The 21,066-nt window shown below is 47.5% G+C and overlaps 1 protein-coding gene across 1 annotated transcript in view; it reads right to left on the reverse strand.

Moving 5' to 3' along the window:
* The window catches only part of DCUN1D1 (defective in cullin neddylation 1 domain containing 1), a 33,529-nt gene extending 17,226 nt beyond the window's left edge, over window positions 1-16,303 (reverse strand). The window contains exon 1 of the mRNA XM_040428284.1: window positions 13,971-16,303. Coding sequence (XP_040284218.1) covers window positions 13,971-13,973 — 3 coding nt within the window. The 5' untranslated portion in view covers window positions 13,974-16,303. The remainder of the gene's footprint in view (window positions 1-13,970) is intronic.
* Window positions 16,304-21,066: the final 4,763 nt, after the last annotated feature.

Raw genomic sequence — 21,066 nt, forward strand, 5'->3', positions numbered from 1 at the left:
AAGGATGTTAAATAGAAAAATGTAGGTCCTCTGGAAAGTATAATCAGCACTTGGTTTGGGCCCCTCAATGCGGCGTGGCATGGATGCTATCAGCCTATGGCACTGCTTACGGAAGACCAGGATACTTCAATAGCAGCCTTCAGCTCGTCTGCATTGTTCAGTCTCATGTCTCTCATCTTTCTCCTGGCAATGCCCCATAGATTCTCTATGGGGTTCAGGTCAGGCGAGTTTGCTGGCCAATCAAGCACAGTAATCCCATGGCCATTGAACCAGGTACTTTTGGCAGTGTGGGCAGGTGCCAAGTCCTGCTGGAAAATTAAGTCACCATCTCCTGGTAGATGGCTGCGTTGACTCTGGACTTAAAGGGATTCTGTCACCAGGTTTCACCCCTGTCAGCTAAACATATGCTGATGTTCAGGGCCTCATCAGGATTCCTAATGTGGGCTTCTAAATGTGATCCGTAGCCTTATTTTGCTAAAAAACTGGTTTTACTAACCTGTCACTCAAAGAAATAAGGTGCCCAAGGGGATGTCAAGGGATGCAAGGTGCCGGCCGCACCCACCGCCGTTCGTGCCCAGCGCCGCCTTTCCAGACTTCTGCACCGCCTCCTAATCCTCTGTGCCGCCTCTCGCTCTCCCTCCCTCCCCCCTCCTCCTGCTGTAAGATATTGCGTGTGTGCACAGGGCTCTGAGAGGCTGGCGCCAGAGTGCAGGTCATACCTGGGTTGAGCGAAGTGCCGGCGCATGCGCACTTCGCTTTAAGAAGCCAAATCGAGAAGTCTGCACGGGCGCATCAGGCAGAGCCCTGTGCGCACGCGCGAGATCTTACAGCAGGAGGAGGGGGGATGGAGGGAGAGCGAGAGGCGGCACAGAGGATTAGGAGGCGGTGCAGAAGTCTGGAAAGGCGGCGCTCGGCACAAACGGCGGTGGGTGCGGCCGGCACCTTGCATCCCTTGACATCCCCTTATTTCTTTGAGTGACAGGTTAGTAAAGCCTGTTTTTTAGCAAAATAAGGCTACGGATCACATTTAGAAGACCACATTAGGAATCCTGATGAGGCCCTGAACATCAGCATATGTTTAGCTGACAGGGGTGAAACCTGGTGACAGAATCCCTTTAATGAAGCACAGTGGACCAACACCAGCAGATGACATGGCTCCCCAAATCAACACAGACTGTGGAAACTTTACACTGGACTACAAGCATCTTGCATTGTGTGCCTCTCCATTCTTCCTCCAGACTCTGGGTCCTTGGTTTCCAAATGAGATGCAAAAGTTGCTCTCATCAGAAAAGAGGACTTTAGACCACTGAGCAACAGACCAGTTCTTTTTTTCTTTAGCCCAGGTAAGACGCTTCTGACGTTGTTTGTTGTTCAGTAGAGACTTGACAAGAGGAATCCGACATTTGAAGCCCATGTCCAGGATGCGTCTGTGTGTGGTGGCTCTTGATGCACTAACTCCAGCCTCAGTCCACTCCTTGTGAAAGTCCCCAACACTTTTGACTATCCTCTCCAGGCTGTGGTCATCCCTGCTGCTTGTGCACCTTTTTCTTCCACACTTGTCCCTTCCACATAACTTTCTATTAGGGTCCATTCACACGTCCGCAATTCTGTTCCGCATTTTGCGGAACGGAATTGCAGACCCATTCATTTCTATGGGGCCACACTATGTGCTGTCTGGATCTGGAAATGCGGATCCGCACTTCCGGGTCCACAATTCCGTTCCCCAAAAAAATAGAACCAGACCTATTCTTGTCCGCAATTGCGGACAAGATTAGTCATTTTTTATTATAGTGCCGGCGATGTGCGGTCCGCAAAATGCGGAACGCACATTGCTGGTGTCCATGTTTTGCGGATCTGCAAAACACATACAGATGTGTGAATGGACCTTTAATGTTCTTTGATACAGCACTTTGCGAACATCCAACTTCTTTTGCAATTACCTTTTGAGGCTTTCCGTCCTTATGGAGGGGGTCACTGATGGTTTTCTGCACAACTGTCAGGTCAGCAGTGTTTCCCATGATTGTGATTCCTACGGAACCAGACTGAGACCATTTAAAGGCTCAGGAACCCTTTGCTCAGGGGATATGGACTAATTAGCTGACTAGAGTGTGACACTTTGAGCCCAGAATATTGAACCTTTTCACAATATTCTAAATTTTCTGAGATTGTGACTTTGGGGTTTTCAGAAACTGTAAGCCACAATCATCCAAATTATAACAAATAAAGGCTTGAAATATCTCACTTTGCATGTAATGAGTCTATCTCATATATTAGTTTCACCTTTTAAGTAGCATTACTGAAATAAACACATTTGTGTGTGTATATATATATATATATATATATATATATATATATATATATATATATTAGAGATCGACCGATATTGATTTTTTAGGGCCGATACCGATAATTTGTGAACTTTCAGGCCGATAGCCGATAATTTATACCGATATTCTGGGAATTTTCATTTTTGAGAAAAAAAAAAAATCCTACACAAATCTGCTGAAAATTAATATGTTTATTGTTAATGTGTATTTTTTTTGTTTATTGTTAATGTGTATTTTTTTTTTATAAATCTTTTTCATTTATACTTAATATTTTTGTGGTTTTTTTTTACTAACTTTTAACCCCCTTAGGGACTAGAACCTTTGTCCTATTCACCCTGATAGATCTCTATCAGGGTGAATAGGATCTCACACTGTCCCTGCTGCTCTGTGCTTTGTGCACACAGCAGCATGGAGCTGAACATGGCAGCCATGGCTTCAATAGCGTCCTGGCTGCCATGGTAACCGATCGGAGCCCCAGGCTTACACAGCTGGGGCTCCGATCGGAGGAGCAGGGGAGAGGGGATCCTGTGGCCACTGCCACCAATGATTAATACTGGGTGGGGGTGGGGGCGCACTGCGCCACCAATGTTTTTACTATTGGCCGGGATTGGGATGGGGGTGGGGGGCGCACTGCGCCACCAATGATTAATACTGGGGGGCTTGGGGGGGGCGCACTGCGCCACCAATGAAGATAAGTCTATCGATCATTCATATACAGGAGGCGGGAGCTGGCTGCAGAATCACATAGCCGGCTCCCGATCTCTATCAGCGGTAGCTGCGATCCGCGGCACCTGAGGAGTTAACTACCGCGGACCGCAGCTACAGCTCATAGAGGTCGGGAGCCGGCTATGTGATTCTGCAGCCAGCTCCCGCCTCCTGTATATATGAATGAATGAAAGGCTTATCTTCATTGGTGGCGCAGCGGCCACAGCCCCTCCCCTCCTCTTATGTTCTATCCCCTCATTGGCGGCAGCGGCAGCAGCAGCACAGGGGGAGGAGACACTGCTTCCTTCTCCCCTGTGCTGCGGAGGGAACACAGAGAGCGCTGTCAGCAGCGCGTTCTGTGTTCCCAAAACGTTATCGGTATATCGGCAAAATAGATGCCGATACCGATAACGTTCAAAATCCTCAATATCGGCCGATAATATCGGCCAAACCGATAATCGGTCGATCCCTAATATATATATATATATATATATTCCAAAAAATAGAGCAGCTCTCCAGGATAATGTGGAAAATAATGGTTTATTCACCCATTGGTGATGCAACGTTTCGGCTCCAACATGAAGCCTTTCTCAAGCTTGAGAAAGGCTTCATGTTGGAGCCGAAACGTTGCGTCACCAATGGGTGAATAAACCATTATTTTCCACATTATCCTGGAGAGCTGCTCTATTTTTTTAACTGGATTTTTGGGTAAGCTTGCCCTTTTGAGCTTGCACCAGCAGTATTGTTTATAGGTTGATGCTGTCTTGCTTTTTCTAATATATATATATATATATATATACACATATACACACACTCAGTGCTGGCCAGTATTGGTATATTCTAGTAATAGCTATCAGAGCCTGTTTAACAGCGGCTGCTGTTACTGCCGCAGTCCCGGGTGCCGTGATCCGTTTCCTTTCAGCCCTGGCCACAGCATGCTTGCTGCTTTTTTCCTGGAGCATTTCCTTAACCACCTCCGGACCGCCTAACGCAGGATTGCGTTCCGGAGGTGGCAGCGCTGCGCAGAGTCACGCATATACGCGTCATCTCGCGAGACGCGAGATTTCGCTCAAAGCCGGCCCGCGCATGCGCATCGCGGGCCGGCAAAATTAAAAGTAGTATTTCGTCACCAGCCTGCCAGCAACGATCATTGGCTGGCAGGCTGGCGATTTTCAAAAAATCCAATCCAAAGTCATATAACAGATCATATTAGTAAATATGATCTGTTATATGGCTTGTCTGCTCCTGTGCTGGTCCTTTTCGTCGGTTGGATCCAGCACAGGAGCAGACTGAACTGTGAGTAGCACCAACACTACACCTTAGCCCCAGATCACCCACCTGCACCCCAATTAACCCTTTGATCACCCCTTTGATCGCCCCTGTCAATCACTAGTGAAAGGAAAAAAAGTGATCAGTGTAAACTGTCACTTTTTTTTTTTCACTGGTATTGGCTGTTAGGTTTTAGGGATAGTTTAGGCCCCTTGGTTAGGTAGTTAGCGTCAGTTAGCGCCCACCCCACCGCACCGCAGTCACTTTTATTCGCTGTTTAGCGTATCGCTAATCAGCATTTGTACTTTTATAGTATCTGTAAGTGATCAAAACTGATCACGGTCAGATCTATAATAGTATTAGTGTCACCTTAGCTCGCCCTCCACCCAAAACGCAGTGTTTGCCTGATCAGGCCTGATCGGTCGCCCACACGTGCGTTCACCCACGCCCGCCCCACCGCAGTGACAAAAAATATATATTTTTTGATCACTGCACATTCATTTTACACGCACTGCGGCGATAAAAAAATCAGTTTTGATATTTTTTATCAACCGCAGCAGCCTCCGGTACTTCGCTAGCCTCCCCTTTGTAAGACAGGTTTGCTTTTTTTCTTGGGTAGTCTCAGGGAATACCCCTAAATTTAGTAGTCCAAAATGTCAAACAGGGGGTATTCTTCTGAAGAGGCCTACAGGATTCTGACCCAGTCGGATGAGGAGTGGGAACCCTCATCTGACGAATCTAGCGGGTCAGAATATGAACCTGTGGAAAGCAGTGGCTCTCTGACCCAAAGTTTGGACGAGGAGGTGGAGGTCCCTGGCAGCACCAGGCGTACCCGGCCCCATGTCGCTAGACCACAGGTTACGCAGGATCCGCTTCAAGAGCAGCAGAGTGGGGCTGTCGCTGCCGGATCACGTGGTGAGGCATACACCAGCAGCGCAGCCCTTCCTGGACCTAGTACCAGCACTGCCGTACAACATGGTGAAGTAGCGAGCACCAGAAGGGCAGTTGAAGCTGGTACGGTGGCACGTGCAATAGTTACCCCGTCGCAGCCACCGCAAAGACGGGCCCGTAGAGCCCCTAGAGTCCCTGAGGTGCTGGCAAATCCTGATTGGCAGTCACCAACTTCAGCCGCACCAGTAGTTCCCCCTTTCACCGCCCAGTCTGGAGTTCGGGTTGAGACGGCTCAAATCGGTTCGGCCCTGGGATTTTTTGAGCTGTTCTTGACTGCGGAGCTCTTGGACTTAGTCGTGGCAGAGACCAACCAGTATGCCACACAATTTATAACCGCTAACCCGGGAAGCTATTATGCCCAGCCTTTCCGGTGGAAACCAGTCCAAGTTTCCGAACTTAAAATTTTTTTGGGCCTTCTCCTCAACATGGGCCTGACAAAAAAGCATGAATTGCGGTCATATTGGTCAACGCACCCAATTCATCACATGCCCATGTTCTCTGCTGCTATGTCCAGGACACGATTTGAGACCATCCTACGTTTTCTGCATTTTAGCGACAATACCACCTCCCGTCCCAGAGGCCACCCTGCTTTTGACCGGCTCCACAAAATTCGGCCCCTCATAGACCATTTCAACCTGAAATTTGCAGATTTGTATACCCCTGAGCAAAACATCTGCGTAGACGAGTCCCTAATACATTTTACCGGGCGCCTTGGCTTCAAACAATACATCCCAAGCAAGCGTGCCCGGTATGGGGTCAAATTGTATAAGCTCTGTGAAAGGGCCACAGGCTATACCCACAAATTTCGGATCTATGAGGGAAAAGATCAGACCCTGGAGCCGGTCGGTTGCCCTGACTACCTGGGGAGCAGTGGGAAGACAGTCTGGGACTTGGTGTCACCCTTATTCGGCAAGGGGTACCATCTTTATGTGGACAATTTCTACACAAGTGTGGCCCTCTTTAGGCATTTGTTTCTAGAACGGATTTGCGCCTGTGGCACCGCGCGAACTAGTCGCGTGGGCTTCCCCCAACGGCTTGTAACCACCCGTCTTGCAAGGGGGCAGAGGGCTGCCTTGTGTAACGAAGAACTGCTCGCGGTGAAATGGAGAGACAAGCGTGACGTTTACATGCTCTCCTCCATTCACGCAGACACGACAATCCAAATTGAGCGAGCAACCCGTGTCATTGAAAAGCCCCTCTGTGTCCACGTCTATAATGCGCTCATGGGAGGGGTGGACTTCAATGACCAGATGTTGTCTCCGTATTTAGTTTCCCGCAGAACCAGACGCTGGTATAAGAAGGTGTCTGTATATTTAATTCAATTGGCGCTCTACAATAGTTTTGTTCTCTACAGTAAGGCTGGGAGAACAGGATCCTTCCTCAAATTCCAGGAAGAGATCATCGAGAACCTCCTTTACCCAGGAGGTTCCGTGGCCCCATCCACCAGTGTAGTTAGCCGTCTACACGAGCGACATTTCCCCAGTGTCGTTCCTGGTACCTCAACCCAATCGTCACCCCGAAAAAGATGTCGTGTCTGTAGCAGGAGTGGAATAAGGCGTGACACCCGCTATTTCTGTCCTGACTGTGCTGACCACCCTGCCCTATGCTATGGAGAGTGTTTCCGGAAGTACCACACACAGGTACACCTAGCATAGGGATCACATCTCACCAGGACAGGCACACAGGGCTATTAGGGCCTATTCACTCACAGCTGCTGCAAACCTCTCCTTTCACCTGGGATAAAGTGCATAACGTACTTCGCCACATCTTTGGGCGATTTGCGCTTTGCACATTGTCCCATGGGGAAGGAGAGGTTTGTTCTATAAAAGGTAAAAAAAAAACTAAACAAAAAAAAAAAATACCGGTAAGTAAAAAGTTAAATGTTCAGTTAAAAAAGTTTAAAAAAAGTTTCTATGTTCTGTTCAACAGTTAATAAAGTTATTGCTTTGCAGCCTGGTTTTTTCTTTTTTGTTTTGTTTTTTTTACCTTCCAGGTGGACCAACCGATTGACTAGCTGCAGCACTGATGTGCATTCGGACAGAAGCATTGCGCTGCTGTCAGATTACACGCAAGTCGGTGTATGCGGCGCTGCAAGACGAGATTTCTCCTCTGCAGTAAAAGATACGTTTGCCGAGGCATATGAGCTGAGGAGGTGGCGGTGTTCATATACTTTGGCAAACACTTTGTATATATAAAAAAAAAAATCCCGGCAATGATTTATTCATCCACATCGATTGATGTGAATGGAGAAATCTGGTTTGCCAGGGCATACGAGCTGAAGTGGGTATGGATGTTGGGCGGAGCTCCTATGTCCTGGCAGACGCCTTTCCCCTCCTTTTTCTTTTTTTGGCAGAGATTTTTTCATCCACATTGATCGATGCGAATGAAGAAATCTGTGCCGTTCATTTTTTTCTTTCAGCCCAGAGGCTGAACGGAAAAAAAAAATCTCATTACCCGTATGCTCAATATAAGGAGAATAGCACAAACTCCTAATGCTGGGCATACATGTAATGATTGCGGAGACCCTCAAATGCCAGGGCAGTACAAACACCCCACAAATAACACCATTTTGGAAAGAAGACACCCCAAGGTATTCGCTGAGGGGCATATTGAGTCCATGAAAGATTGAAATTTTTGTCCCAAGTTAGCGGAAAGGGAGACTTTGTGAGAACAAAATCAAAAAAATCTATTTCCGCTAACTTGTGCCAAAATTTTTTTTTTCAATGAACTCGCCATGCCCCTCATTGAATACCTTGGGGTGTCTTCTTTCCAAAATGGGGTCACATGTGGGGTATTTATACTGCCCTGGCATTTTAGGGGCCCCAAAGTGTGAGAAGAAGTCTGGTACCCAAATGTCTAAAAATGCCCTCCTAAAAGGAATTTGGGCACCTTTGCCCACCTAGGCTGCAAAAAAGTGTCACACATGTGGTATCTCCGTATTCAGCAGAAGTTGGGGAATATGTTTTGGGGTGTCATTTTACATATACCCATGCTGGGTGAGATAAATATCTTGGTCAAATGCCAACTTTGTATAAAAAAAATGGGAAAAGTTGTCTTTTGCCAAGATATTTCTCTTACCCAGCATGGGTATATATAAAATGACACCCCAAAACACATTCCCCACCTTCTCCTGAGTACGGAGATACCAGATGTGTGACACTTTTTTGCAGCCTAGGTGGGCAAAGGGGCCCATATTCCAAAGAGCACCTTTCGGATTTGACAGGTCATTTTTTTCAGAATTTGATTTCAAACTCCTTACCACACATTTGGGCCCCTAGAATGCCAGGGCAGTATAACTACCCCACAAGTGACCCCATTTTGGAAAGAAGAGACCCCAAGGTATTTCGTGATGGGCATAGTGAGTTCATAGAAGTTTTTATTTTTTGTCACAAGTTAGTGGAATATGAGACTTTGTAAGAAAAAAAAAAAAAAAAAAATCATAATTTTCCGCTAACTTGTGACAAAAAATAAAAAGTTCTATGAACTCACTATGCCCATCAGCGAATACCTTAGGGTGTGTACTTTCCGAAATGGGGTCATTTGTGGGGTGTTTGTACTGTCTGGCCATTGTAGAACCTCAGGAAACATGACAGGTGCTCAGAAAGTCAGAGCTGCTTCAAAAAGCGGAAATTCACATTTTTGTACCATAGTTTGTAAACGCTATAACTTTTACCCAAACATTTTTTTTTTATCAAAGACATGTAGAACTATAAATTTAGAGCAAAATTTCTATATGGATCTCGTTTTTTTTTGCAAAATTTTACAACTGAAAGTGAAAAATGTCATTTTTTTGCAAAAAAATCGTTAAATTTCGATTAATAACAAAAAAAGTAAAAATGTCAGCAGCAATGAAATACCACCAAATGAAAGCTCTATTAGTGAGAAGAAAAGGAGGTAAAATTCATTTGGGTGGTAAGTTGCATGACCGAGCAATAAACGGTGAAAGTAGTGTAGGTCAGAAGTGTAAAAAGTGGCCTGGTCTTTCAGGGTGTTTAAGCACTGGGGGCTGAAGTGGTTAAGGTCTGGCGCACGTCACTTCCTGTGTTTTATCGGTTAGATCATGTGACCTCACTGACCAATCCTAGCCCTCCTGCACATATATAAGTGGCTCAGCCCCCTTCCTAGATGCCTGAATGTTAAGGTCCTTTGATCCCAGCCTGCTTAATGCTTCCAGCTATTACTACAATGTAACAGGTTCCCCAATCTCAGCCAAGGAACACGGCTCCTGCTTCCAGACTACTCAGATGCTGGGTCACATTTGACCACGGCATCTGATGTGTTAAATGTATACAATCAACCATGTGGCTGATCAAATACATCTGCTGTTTGAAACCATCTTTGAAGTGCCAACTTCCACCGTACTGAGCATTTCTCATAGATGGAAGCAGTGTATTTAGGGCTATAAGCATCCTGCAGACGGCAAATATAGTGCTGAAACGATTACTCGATAGAATCGAGTCAATCGACGCAAAAAAATTATTGATGCAAAGCTGGCTGGCACTGGGGGGCAGCTGGTGGCACTGAGGGGCAGATGAGTATTTATAAAGAGAAACGTTCTTTTAATTAGTTTTTTGTTATTAGAGTACTCGATTAATCGTTGGATTAATCGATAGAATACTCGATTACAAAAACAGTCGATAGCTGCAGTCCTAGGCAAATAGCTTAAGGATATTTTCACGGCTTGATGACATATTCCATCGCATAAAACCGCTCTTCTAAGGCTACTTTCACACTAGTGTTTTTGTTTTCCGGTGCTGAGTTCCGTCCTAGGGGCTTAATACCGGAAAAGAACTGATCATTTTTTCCTAATGCATTCTGAAGGGGGATCAATCCGTTCAGGATGCATCAGTTCAGTCCCTCTTACATTTTTTGGACGGAGAAAATACCGCATCATGCTGCAGTTTTCTCTCCGGCCAAAAATACTGAACACTTACCGGAATGCCGTCTCCGGCATTAATTTACATTGAAGTGTATTAGTGCCAGATCCGGCATTAAGTGTCCCAGCAAAACGGATCCAGCTTTCTGGTCTGCGCATGCACAGACCTTTAAAAATGCTAAATAAATTAATACCGGACCCGTTTTCCGGATGACACCGGAGAGACGGATCCAGTATTTCAATGCATTTGTCAGAAGGATCCGTCTGACAAATGCCATTAGTTTGCATACGTTTTGCTGGATCCGGCAGGCAGTTCCGGCGATGGAACTGCGTGCCGAAATCCTCTGCTGCACGTGTGAAAGTACCCTAAGCAGTGTAATAGGTCACAAAAACACCACCCAGATTCCCACCGATTTCAATGGGAAAAAAGCCTAACCATGTGCGGCTTGTGAAGTAGCATGGTATTTTAAGCAAATTTTAGCTGCCATAGGTGGCACCCAGCATCCTGGTGTAGGGTTAGCTGGTGCCATCCTGGGCACTTCACACTCTTTCCATAGAGCCTGGACCATGCCCAGGGATATACACTGTGGAGCTCTATGTATGGACCAGTGCCCGGGTCCTGGTCATGAGACTCTAAATTAAAGAGACTCTTAGGCCAGGTCCACATGAGCGTATTGGGTCTCATTCACACCTCTGTTAGGAGATCCGGCACAGAGCAACCTACCAGATCCTCTACTTCACCGGATCCCCAGTGACTTCAATAAGGTCCTGCGGTGATCTGGCCGCTTTCCTACATAAATGCCGGGTTTCAGCCAAAAACCATTGCATGCGACGTTTATTTGTCCGGCTAGCATTTGCACGAGATCAGGCAGCCGGATCTCCTTAACTTTCTGCTTCTATTATGAAAATCACTGACACAAGACGGGTGGCATCCACGTTCTGTCAGTGGTTTTCACGGATCGTTGGTAGAATATGCGCTAATTGTCAGCCTAGCAGTGGATAATGCACGGAGAGCAAAGAAACGGACGCACAGACCAAACACGGATTCCTAATGTCAGAATCACTGACCATCTTACCACAGATATTAAAGTGTGAAAGAGGCCTTAGGTGCGATCTGTGAAGTGAGCACATAGCACCCGCACTGAATCCTTTTTCACGCCTCATTTCTGCGTTTCGTGAAAGTTGCAGCAAGTTCTATATTCTGCGTTTTTCACGCAGCCCTGGCCCCATAAAAGTGAATGGGGCTTCAGTGAAAAACGCATTATAATCCGGATACAATGCGTTTTTCACTGATGGTTGCTAGGAGATGTTGTTTGTAAACCTTCAGGTTTTATTTCACGCGCGTGAAAAACGCATCAAAACAGATTGCACCCGCGTGGAAAAAAAAGACTAGACTTGCTTGCAAAATGGAGCGAGTTTCACTGAACGCACCCTGAGTCAATCCGTATAGTTCGCGTGAAAGAGGCCTTAGGCTGGGTTCACACTTGAGCGTTTTACAGCGCGTTCAAACGCGCTGTAAAACGCTCAACACATGAAAACCAATGCTTCCCTATGGCCCTGGTTCTCACTTGAGCGTTTTACAGCGCGTTTGAACGCGCTGAAATACGCCCTACGCTCAAACAAGTTCTTGAGCTTCTTTGGGGCGTTTTGACGCGCGTTTGTGGCCATAGGACACTGCAGTCAATCACACAAACGCGCGTCAAACGCGCGTGTACTATTGCAAAAAACACGCATAAAAACGCGCGACAAAAACGCGCGTTAAACGCGCATATCAAATACGCTCAGGTCTGAACCCAGCCTTCGTGTGCCTGCAGCTGTACAATACAAAGTGTGTGCGGTGCCTGCTGTACCACAAGTCCTCACCGCATGTTCCCAAGGCATTTATTTCCTTAATTTTCCCAATCTGGGGGGGGGGCTCATTCTAGCCCTGACTTCTGCGTACAAACAACAGCAGGTTGCCGGTGTCCTGTCAGAAAACCTTAACTCGTCAGATTCCCTTACCCCACGTGACTTTCGGGGGGGTGCGCCTCTGCGCAAGCAAAGTACCACGACACGGCACCTCCGCGCAAGCGCAGTACCGGGGGATGGTACCAGGGTAAGGTAAAATTACAGTGAGCATTGACTCATGGGCGTGCGCACGGACACCGCGTGTGTGTGCGCTCTCAGGGGTAAGGAGATCTGAGGGTCTTTTTTCTTGTTAAATCTCCTTACCCTCACACTGCGCATGCGCGGATTGTAAACTCTCCTTACCCGATTCATTGCTGGCTGAATCCGCACGTGCGCAGTGTGAGGGTAAGGAGATTTAACAAGAAAAAAGACCCTCAGATCTCCTTACCCCTGAGAGCGCACACGCGGAGTCCGTGCGCACGTCCATGAGTCAACGCTTACTGTAATTTTAACTTACCCATCCCCTGGTACTGCGCTTGTGCGGAGGCGCCGAGCTGTGGTACTGCACTTCCGCGGAGGCGCACACCCCCAGAAGTCACGTGGGGATAAGGGAATCTGATGAGTTAAGGTTTTCTGACAGAACACCGGCTTAACCCCAATAGAGTAGGGGAGATCTGCAGGATGGACAACTGAACGGCCAAAGCAGAAAGCACAGGGTCAGTCTCAAATTTCTGCCACAGATTCCACAGCGGATTTCCCCAGTTGAAAAATTGACGTGTATTTCGACATGCCTGGGCCCGACTGCGGGATTATGGATCTGAATTCAAATGGCTCTATGGGTCTTAGAAACACATGGTTGGGTCACACGTCCAAAACGCACACACATAAAAGAAGCAGAAGGTTAAAGGGGTTGTCCGACATACCCATATTTTCACCCAGGCAGCCCCCCTGACTTGAGCATCGAATCATCTCATGCTCCGATGCTCTCCTTTGCCCTGCGCTGGATAGCGCAGGGCAAGGGCTCTTTTGTTTACAATCACACACTGCCGGGCGGAAGTTTTACTGGTTAGGGCAGCGCTAAAGACCGCCCATCAGTGCCGGTAACATCACTGGGGTTCCTGGCAGCCCCATGGAGAGCCCGGTACGTCACCGGAACTCCTGAAAATGCCTTTGCCCTGCGCGATTTAGCGCAGGGCAAAGGAGAGCATCGGAGTATGAACGTCTCTGATGCTCAAGTCAGGGGGGCTGCCGGGGTGAAAATGGAGGGATGTCCGGGTTCAGCTCTGAACCCGGACAACCCCTTTAAGGAGATCCGGCTGCTGATCTGGTGTAAATGCCAGCCGGACAAATAAACTTTGCATATAGGGATGAGAGAACTTGTGTTTCAAGTTTGGCACATAAGGTTCGGGTTATCTAAGAATCTTATTGAAGTCACTGGGGATCCGGTGGTGAAGTAGAGGATATGGTAGGCTGCTCTGTGCCGGATCTCCTAACGGCGGTGTGAATGAGACCCAATACACTCATGTGGACCCTGACAGTCTCTCTCGGTCCCTCATGACCAGGACCCGGGCACTGGTCTATACATAGAGCTCCACAGTGTATATCCCTGGGCATGGGCCAGGCTGTATGGAAAGAGTGTGGCACAGACCCACCTTCCTTACACGGTTTAGGACTGTGGACAGCTGGGGGGCACCTGGGAGCCTGCAGGTCACCCAGCTTTCCTATGACAGGAGAGGGTGCTCGTGGTTACACAGGCCTGGACATGATGGGCACTACCCCGGCTCAGAGCCCTCTCCTCCTAATACTAACCCCCCAGGTCAGGAGAGAAGCTGGACTAGGCCCTGACACCCCGCACTCAGGTAGCGTCACTGCCCGGCTGTGAGACCTTCCCCCCGCCAGGCCCCTACCGGCAGCGGGAAGGCCGTGGAGGCGGCAGGCCCGGTGCTCTCACTCACCATGTTGGTGCTCGGCCTCCCGGTGAGTGTGAGTGGTGTTCTCCGCTCTCACGGGCTCTCTGCGATCTCGCTCATGCGCAATGCTGCTGCGGCCTGCGGCACGTACGGAGAGGTGAGGCCGGCACTTGCAGGCACTGGGCGCCGGGGACACACAGCCTGAGAGGCCGCCAGGAGACAGCTGCGACACAGGGGGGCGGAGAGAGGGACAGGGCAGTGCCAGCCCCACACAGCAGTGTCATGGGTTAGAGGGGACACTTACCAGCCCTCTAACCTGTCAATATGATAACTGGTTCTCCCCATGAAGGACATATGTATCCATGACACTGACCGCCAGACACTAGGAGAGAGCGGGGCCAATAGGGCGAGAGAACCCCTTCAACAACCCAGGCTCAATAGCTGACATCCATTTTTTTGACTGTTAGGGCCCTTTTACAAGGATCAGAATTATTTCAGGGATGAATACTTGTTCCCAATAATTGCCCCACGTCAAAGGTGCTGCCGATCACCCTCTGATGAGCGCATCTTCTATGGGGCACCTAAAACCATTGGAACTTATGGGGATGAGCGAGCGTAGTTCATCCCCCATACAGAGGAGATGATTACTGCCTGAGCAATGCTTGTTCCCGATCATTGCCCGTGTAGACTATCGCCTCTGTCCAGAGGAATTACAGGGGCAAACAGTACTCTGCCCTGTGCTGACACATGGATTTAAACTTCAGCTCAGTCCAGTGGCGTAACTAGAAATGACCGGGCCCCACAGCCCCCAAATTTTTGAATGACACTCCACCAAGCAACTTTTTCACAACCCCAACGCCTGAGGCTAGTCAAGATCACGCTCTCAGAAGAGGCCCGACTGCCGCTCCGGCCGTTTCCTACAGTGTCTCTGTATACAATCTCATTGTATAATGCTGCTGAGGGGGCCGGGTTGGCTGTGAACTATCGTAGTAATTTATGATACAGTCAGTTCATATCTGATTGCGGGGCTATTGCAATGTACTCATATGATGATGGGGGTACGCTGCTTTAGCACCGCAATCAGAGTGATACAGTCAGTTTGGGTCGGGGGAGCCGCGGTCGGCCCAGGGGTTGCAGCAGACACACATACTGGGTTTCTTGAGTCAGACGCTTCCTATACGCGTTAGATAGCTGCGTTAGGCCCTGTTCACATTTCCGTGTTCGTTTGACGTCTGTGAAAAAATCAGTCCCTGTTTCATCCGTGAAGATTTCTGTGTGTCACCCTTTTCCGTGGACACTGCTCAGCTTTATGCCTCATTCACACATCAGTGTTTGGTCAGTGTTTTCCATCAGTGATTGTGAGCCAAAACCAGGTGCAGCTTCACGGATGCATCACTGACTTAAGTATGGACATGGATGTGTGTAGGAGGCTTTATAACGTATCTCTGTGTAGGTCCACTGCAGGTTTTGGCTCACAATTACTGATGGAAATCACGGACCAATACTGTGACATGTGAATGAGGCTTTAAATGAATTTCCAGAGCATCTCCAACAATGGTACACGAAAAACAGACCAAACAAGGACGCAACACGGATGCCCTAGACACCCATAGACTTTAATGGGCGTGTGGTGGTCTGCATCACGGACCAAAGTAGTGCGTGTCTCCAGTGATTTTTTTTTCACTGACCCACTGTCAGTAAAAAAATACTGTTGTGTGAACTGATGCTTTGGAGAGCGGAGAGAAATGCTTGAGGAGGAACCGCGGAGGAAGAGGATGTGGGTTCATCCTATTATTTCGCAGAGGGCTTGCAAAGGTCAGTTTACGAGTCTGTATGCAGACCTACGCGAGCACCCTGCAAAATGTTATAATTGTTGTCGGATGTCGATCACATCATTTGATCTGCTTTTGGTGGATTGAGGCCTGGCTTGACCTTCATGGACACCAACATGCGGCGTTGGGTTTCAGCTGAGGAACGGCTAATTATAACTCTGAGGTATGCCAATATTTGTAAACAAAGAAATCATTTATTCCTGATATATAGATGATTTAAAGTTGCATATTAACTAAATAAAGTGGATGGTGATAGTGTTTTGACCGTTCCATGATAGTTTTTTTTTAATTTCACAGATTTTTGGCCACAGGAAATTCATTTTCTTCCTTATATTTTGAATTTCGAATGGGGACCCCCACAATTGCTGGTATAGTGAAGGCAACCTGTGCCACCATTTGGTTGCGACTGCGAGCTGCCATAACCAACAAGGCAGCAGTGGCTTCAGATTGCCCAGGGCATCCTGGAGAGGGCACAATTCCCCAACTGTATTGGTGCCCTTGACGGGGAGCACATACGGGTGAAGAAGCCACTGAACTCAGGGTCCTGATTCTATCATTATAAACAGGTTTTTCTCTGTAGTTTTGTTGTTGGCCTTGACTGACACAAACTACAGGTTTATAATTGTAGATATCAGGGCCTATGGAAGTTTGGCTGATGCTCGTATCTTCCGGGCTTCCAGAATGGGTCATTAGCTTCAGTCCAACCAACTGGACATTCTCCAGCCAGCTCCTCAGGCCCACCTGCACCATATGTGATAGTTGGCGATGAGTGGTTTTCCCTATCGCCAAACCTCATGCCAACTATCGGTTAAGCAGGGCAGGAGGTTTGTGGAGTGTGGCTTCGGAATCTTAGCCAGCAAATGGCGTATATTTCTTTCGCCTATCCAGCTGGCCCCGGAAAATGTGAATAATGTTATAAAAGTTTGTGTAGTTCTCCATAACTACATTCGCATGTATGAGGCCACTCCTGATGAAGATGCGGACGTCTTTACAGCAGCAGCCCATGGAGACCCCTCTCAACTTGGAAGAGCTGGTTCAGCAGGACTGAGAGTGAGGGAATTATTTTCTGACTGTTTTATGTCTCCAGTTGGTTAATTCCCCTTCAGCAACAGCACCTTCACGTGGAGCAACATCATTTTGTTTCCGTCCCCTCAAGCTGACTATACAGTGTATGTATCCTGGATGGATAATTTTTTTAGTTAGTATATGTATATTTTTTTAGTTTGGGACTCACAAAACGATGAGGACCCTTGACGTGGGTTGCAAGCTTACATATTTTGCATGCATAATGTAAGTAGAAATGTGTGTGAAATATCAACTAATCCCTCATTATTACAATATAATAAGTCATCTTTACAACTTTCTTTAAGGGTACTTTCACACTTAAATTAGAGGATTTCGGCAGGCAGTTCCGTTGCCGGATCCGGGAATCCGTATGCAAACGTATAGCATTTGTTTCCGGATGCGGATCCAGCTGACAAATGCATTGAAATACCGGATCCATCTCTCCTGTCATTTGGAAAAATGGATCCGGTTTTTTTTTTTCACGTTTTTCCGGAATACTTGGTACTGGATGCGGCATTAATACATTTCAATGGAAATTAATGCCGGATCCGGCATTCCGGCAAGTGTTCCGGAATTTTGCCCGGAGAAAATACCGCAGCTGCAGTATTTTCACCGGCCAAATACCGTAAGAGGGACTGAACTGAAGACATCCTGATGCACAGTGATAGCCAGTTCGCATTGTTCGCCCGCGAACATATGCGGGCTGCCATCTTTTTTCACAAGTCCGGCGAGGCACAGGTCAGTCCTTACCTGTGCCTGTGCACGAGCCGGTCTGAAAACAAATGCGGTCACCGGGAGCAGGCAGTTCCGAGAATAGCCCGATGAAGGCCCCCGGTGGCTGTTCTCGGAACTGCCTGCTCCCGCTGACCGCACTTGTTTTCAGACCGGCTCGTGCACAGGCACAGGTAAGGGCTTACCTGTGCCTTGCCGGACTTGTGAAAAAAGATGGCAGCCCGCATATGTTCACGGGCGAACAATGCAAACTGGCCATCACTACTGATGCATACTGAACGGAATGCTTTCCATTCAGAATGCATTAAGATAAAACTGAAGCGTTTTTTTTCTGTTATTGAGCCCCTGTGACGGAACTCAATACCGGAAAACTTTAACACTAGTGTGAAAGTACCCTAAATAAAATGACAATGTAGATAACTTTTTATTGAAAAGAAAAAACAATTACAGTACATTTTCTGTCTGTATTATTTTTTTTATTTAAAAAATAAATCAAAAAGTAGAGTCTGATCTGACAATGAAAATAAAATATCTTACAATATACAAAACAGAATTACAAATTATAATAACTTCCTGGTGTGGGCGGGGGCACTTCACATTGAGAGGGCTAGTAAGTGCCCTGAGAAGAGGGTACTAAGTGCTGGGGTGGAGCAGCCTGCGATGCGGAGGGACCTTGGTGCACATAGGATGTGTCACCAAGGTATTGCTGCCCATATTGTTGGGGTGGAGGGGCAAATGTTTGGCGAGGAGGAGGGTAGTGGGGAGTCCTGATGGGTATATGTGGAGGAGCCCTAGTTGGTGGCCCATTGATGTTTTCAAGGGCACGAAATACATCGGTGGGGTTATTTGGAGGAGTGGCTGCCTCTAGAACGATCTCAAGTGCGCCTTGGGTCAGCAGGTAGAGATCCTCTTGCACTCTCTTCAAAAGAGGGCCCAGACTCTGACCATACATCTCATAATGGTCCTCCTGGTGGGCTCGTGCAAGGTAGTCGAGCACCCGACTATTAACTTCAGCTGATGGCAACGACCGTTTCCGATGTGCCAGCAGCTGAAGTGAAGGTGCCGACTCTACTGCAGGAGGGATGTGGGGCCTGGAGATGGTGGAACGTCCTGCTTCTGGCATATCTTCCGTAGGCTGTGAAGGGGAATTCTCCTCAGCTGCGGAAGAATGATGCTGGGCAGCCTGGTCACTCTCCTTCTCCAGGTTGTCCTCCGTTCTTCAATAGAGAAAGCATTTTAATTTTTTATTAATAATTACACATTTGATTTTGGTCCATCCGATAATTTAATATACATTACAAAGCATATATGATTATATATATACTTATAGGAGCAGGTCTAGTATGTCACGAAGGAACATTAGTTGTTCCTTAAACATATAGGGCCTTTTCTTGAGTGGGCCCGACCCACTGTGGCCTTGATGGGTCATTTCTTTGCAAAATTGGTCCCGGCAGCTCCTTCATCTATTCTTGACTTCTTCAACTACAAACAATTGAAAACAACCATTTTTGAAAAAATTAAATAAGGTACCACTACCATGTGCTAACCTAGGGGTGTCGGGCAAACAGTGTCGTCTCTAGCATAGCACATGGCAAACAATGTCGTCTCTAGCATAGCACATGGCAAACAATGGCGTCTCTAGCATAGCACATGGCAAACAGTGTCGTCTCTAGCATAGCACATGGCAAACAATGGCGTCTCTAGCATAGCACATGGCAAACAGTGTCGTCTCTAGCATAGCACATGGCCAACAATGGCGTCTCTAGCATAGCACATGGCAAACAATGTCGTCTCTAGCATAGCACATGGCAAACAATGTCGTCTCTAGCATAGCACATGGCAAACAGTGTCGTCTCTAGCATAGCACATGGCCAACAATGGTGTCTCTAGCATAGCACATGGCAAACAATGGCGTCTCTAGCATAGCACATGGCAAACAATGTCGTCTCTAGCATAGCACATGGCAAACAGTGTCGTCTCTAGCATAGCACATGGCAAACAATGTTTTCATTTAACGTGCTATGTAATGGAGTACAATGTTAGACATGTGCTATGCTACTTAAAAACTTACATATCACACATCTATGTACAGTATATATGGACAATGCACTTAAAGTCATGCGCTTTTGTTCTGGGGTTTTAGAACAAACACTTGAGAACACCTCCTGTGTTACTTCCCCCCAGGCGGCATCCTTTTTGTATCGGTCATGGTAGTCCCCGACCTAGTGTCCCAAATGCAGGGCTTCTCCTGGACCATCACGATGAGCTTATCCACATCCATAGGCTAGCTGGGTTGCCTTGGCATCTTGGCTCAACAATATGGCCAAAGAAAGCAGTTCCACACAGGTAGTAGGAGCCAGACACAGAAAATGCTCATTTCCTGTGGAATCTACTTTCCAACTGTTGCTAAGTAACATGCGTTAAGAACGCAACGCATTGCATCCGGATGCAATGTGTTATTCACGCAGTCCCATTCATTTCTATGGAGCCTGGGCTGCGTGAAAAATGCATATAGAACATGCTGCGATTTTAACGCAACGCAGAACTGATGCATGAAAAAAAACGCTCATGTACACAGACCCATTGAAATGAATGGGTCAGGATTCAGTGCGGGTGCTATGCATTCACGTCACACATTGCACCCGCTCGGAAAACTCACTCGTGTGAAAGGGACCTTTTCTCCCCCAACATCTGTGAGTCTGGAGGCCTGTATACACATTACATGTTAGGCCGGACCCACCAAAAACAGCGGGTTCGGCTGACATTAATGTATGTGGCCAGCTTAAAGGGGTTGTCCGACCATATATATTCATGACTTATCCTCAGGATAGGTCATCAATATCTGATCGGTGGAGGTCCGATACCTGGGACCCCTGCTGATTAAGAAGTGCAGTATAACACAAGTACTCACTGCATTCAAGTGAATGGAGTAAATGCTTCTCTACAGGAGGCGACACGTAAAGACCAGGGAGTAGCAAACAGCTGATTGGTAGGGGTGTCGGACGTTTGCCGAGCAGATATTGATGACCTATCCCGAGTACAGGTTATCAATATATATGACTGGACAACCCCTTTAAACAGGTTATCCTATGACCCTTAGGCCTCATGCACACCAACGTGTGTTGGCCAGGTCCGTGCTAAGGACTGCAAATTGCGGTCCGCCATGCATGGGTACCGACCATAGGGCCGTCGCATGCGGACGTGGACTCTTCATTCACTTGAGTCCGACGGTCCACACCGCAAAAAAGTAGTGCAAGCAGGCACGGACAGAAACACCACAGAAGCACTCCGTAGTGCTTCCATGGGGTTCCGTGCCTCTGTTCCGCACCGTGTATTGGCATGTGCACGAGCCCTTAAAGAGGACATTTCATGTTTTTTTTTTAGTTTAGATAAATTCCTTTCCTTGCGGGTTGCTGATGCTGCCACCCTGCCTGTTATTTTTTCAAATATCGCTCCTACGTTCCCCTGCAGTTTTTCCACTCAGTATGTTAATACTGAGCATCGGTACAGGG

The sequence above is a fragment of the Bufo bufo genome, chromosome 4 (genome assembly GCF_905171765.1).
Source record: "Bufo bufo chromosome 4, aBufBuf1.1, whole genome shotgun sequence".
In the NCBI taxonomy this organism is placed as follows: Eukaryota; Metazoa; Chordata; class Amphibia; order Anura; family Bufonidae; genus Bufo; species Bufo bufo.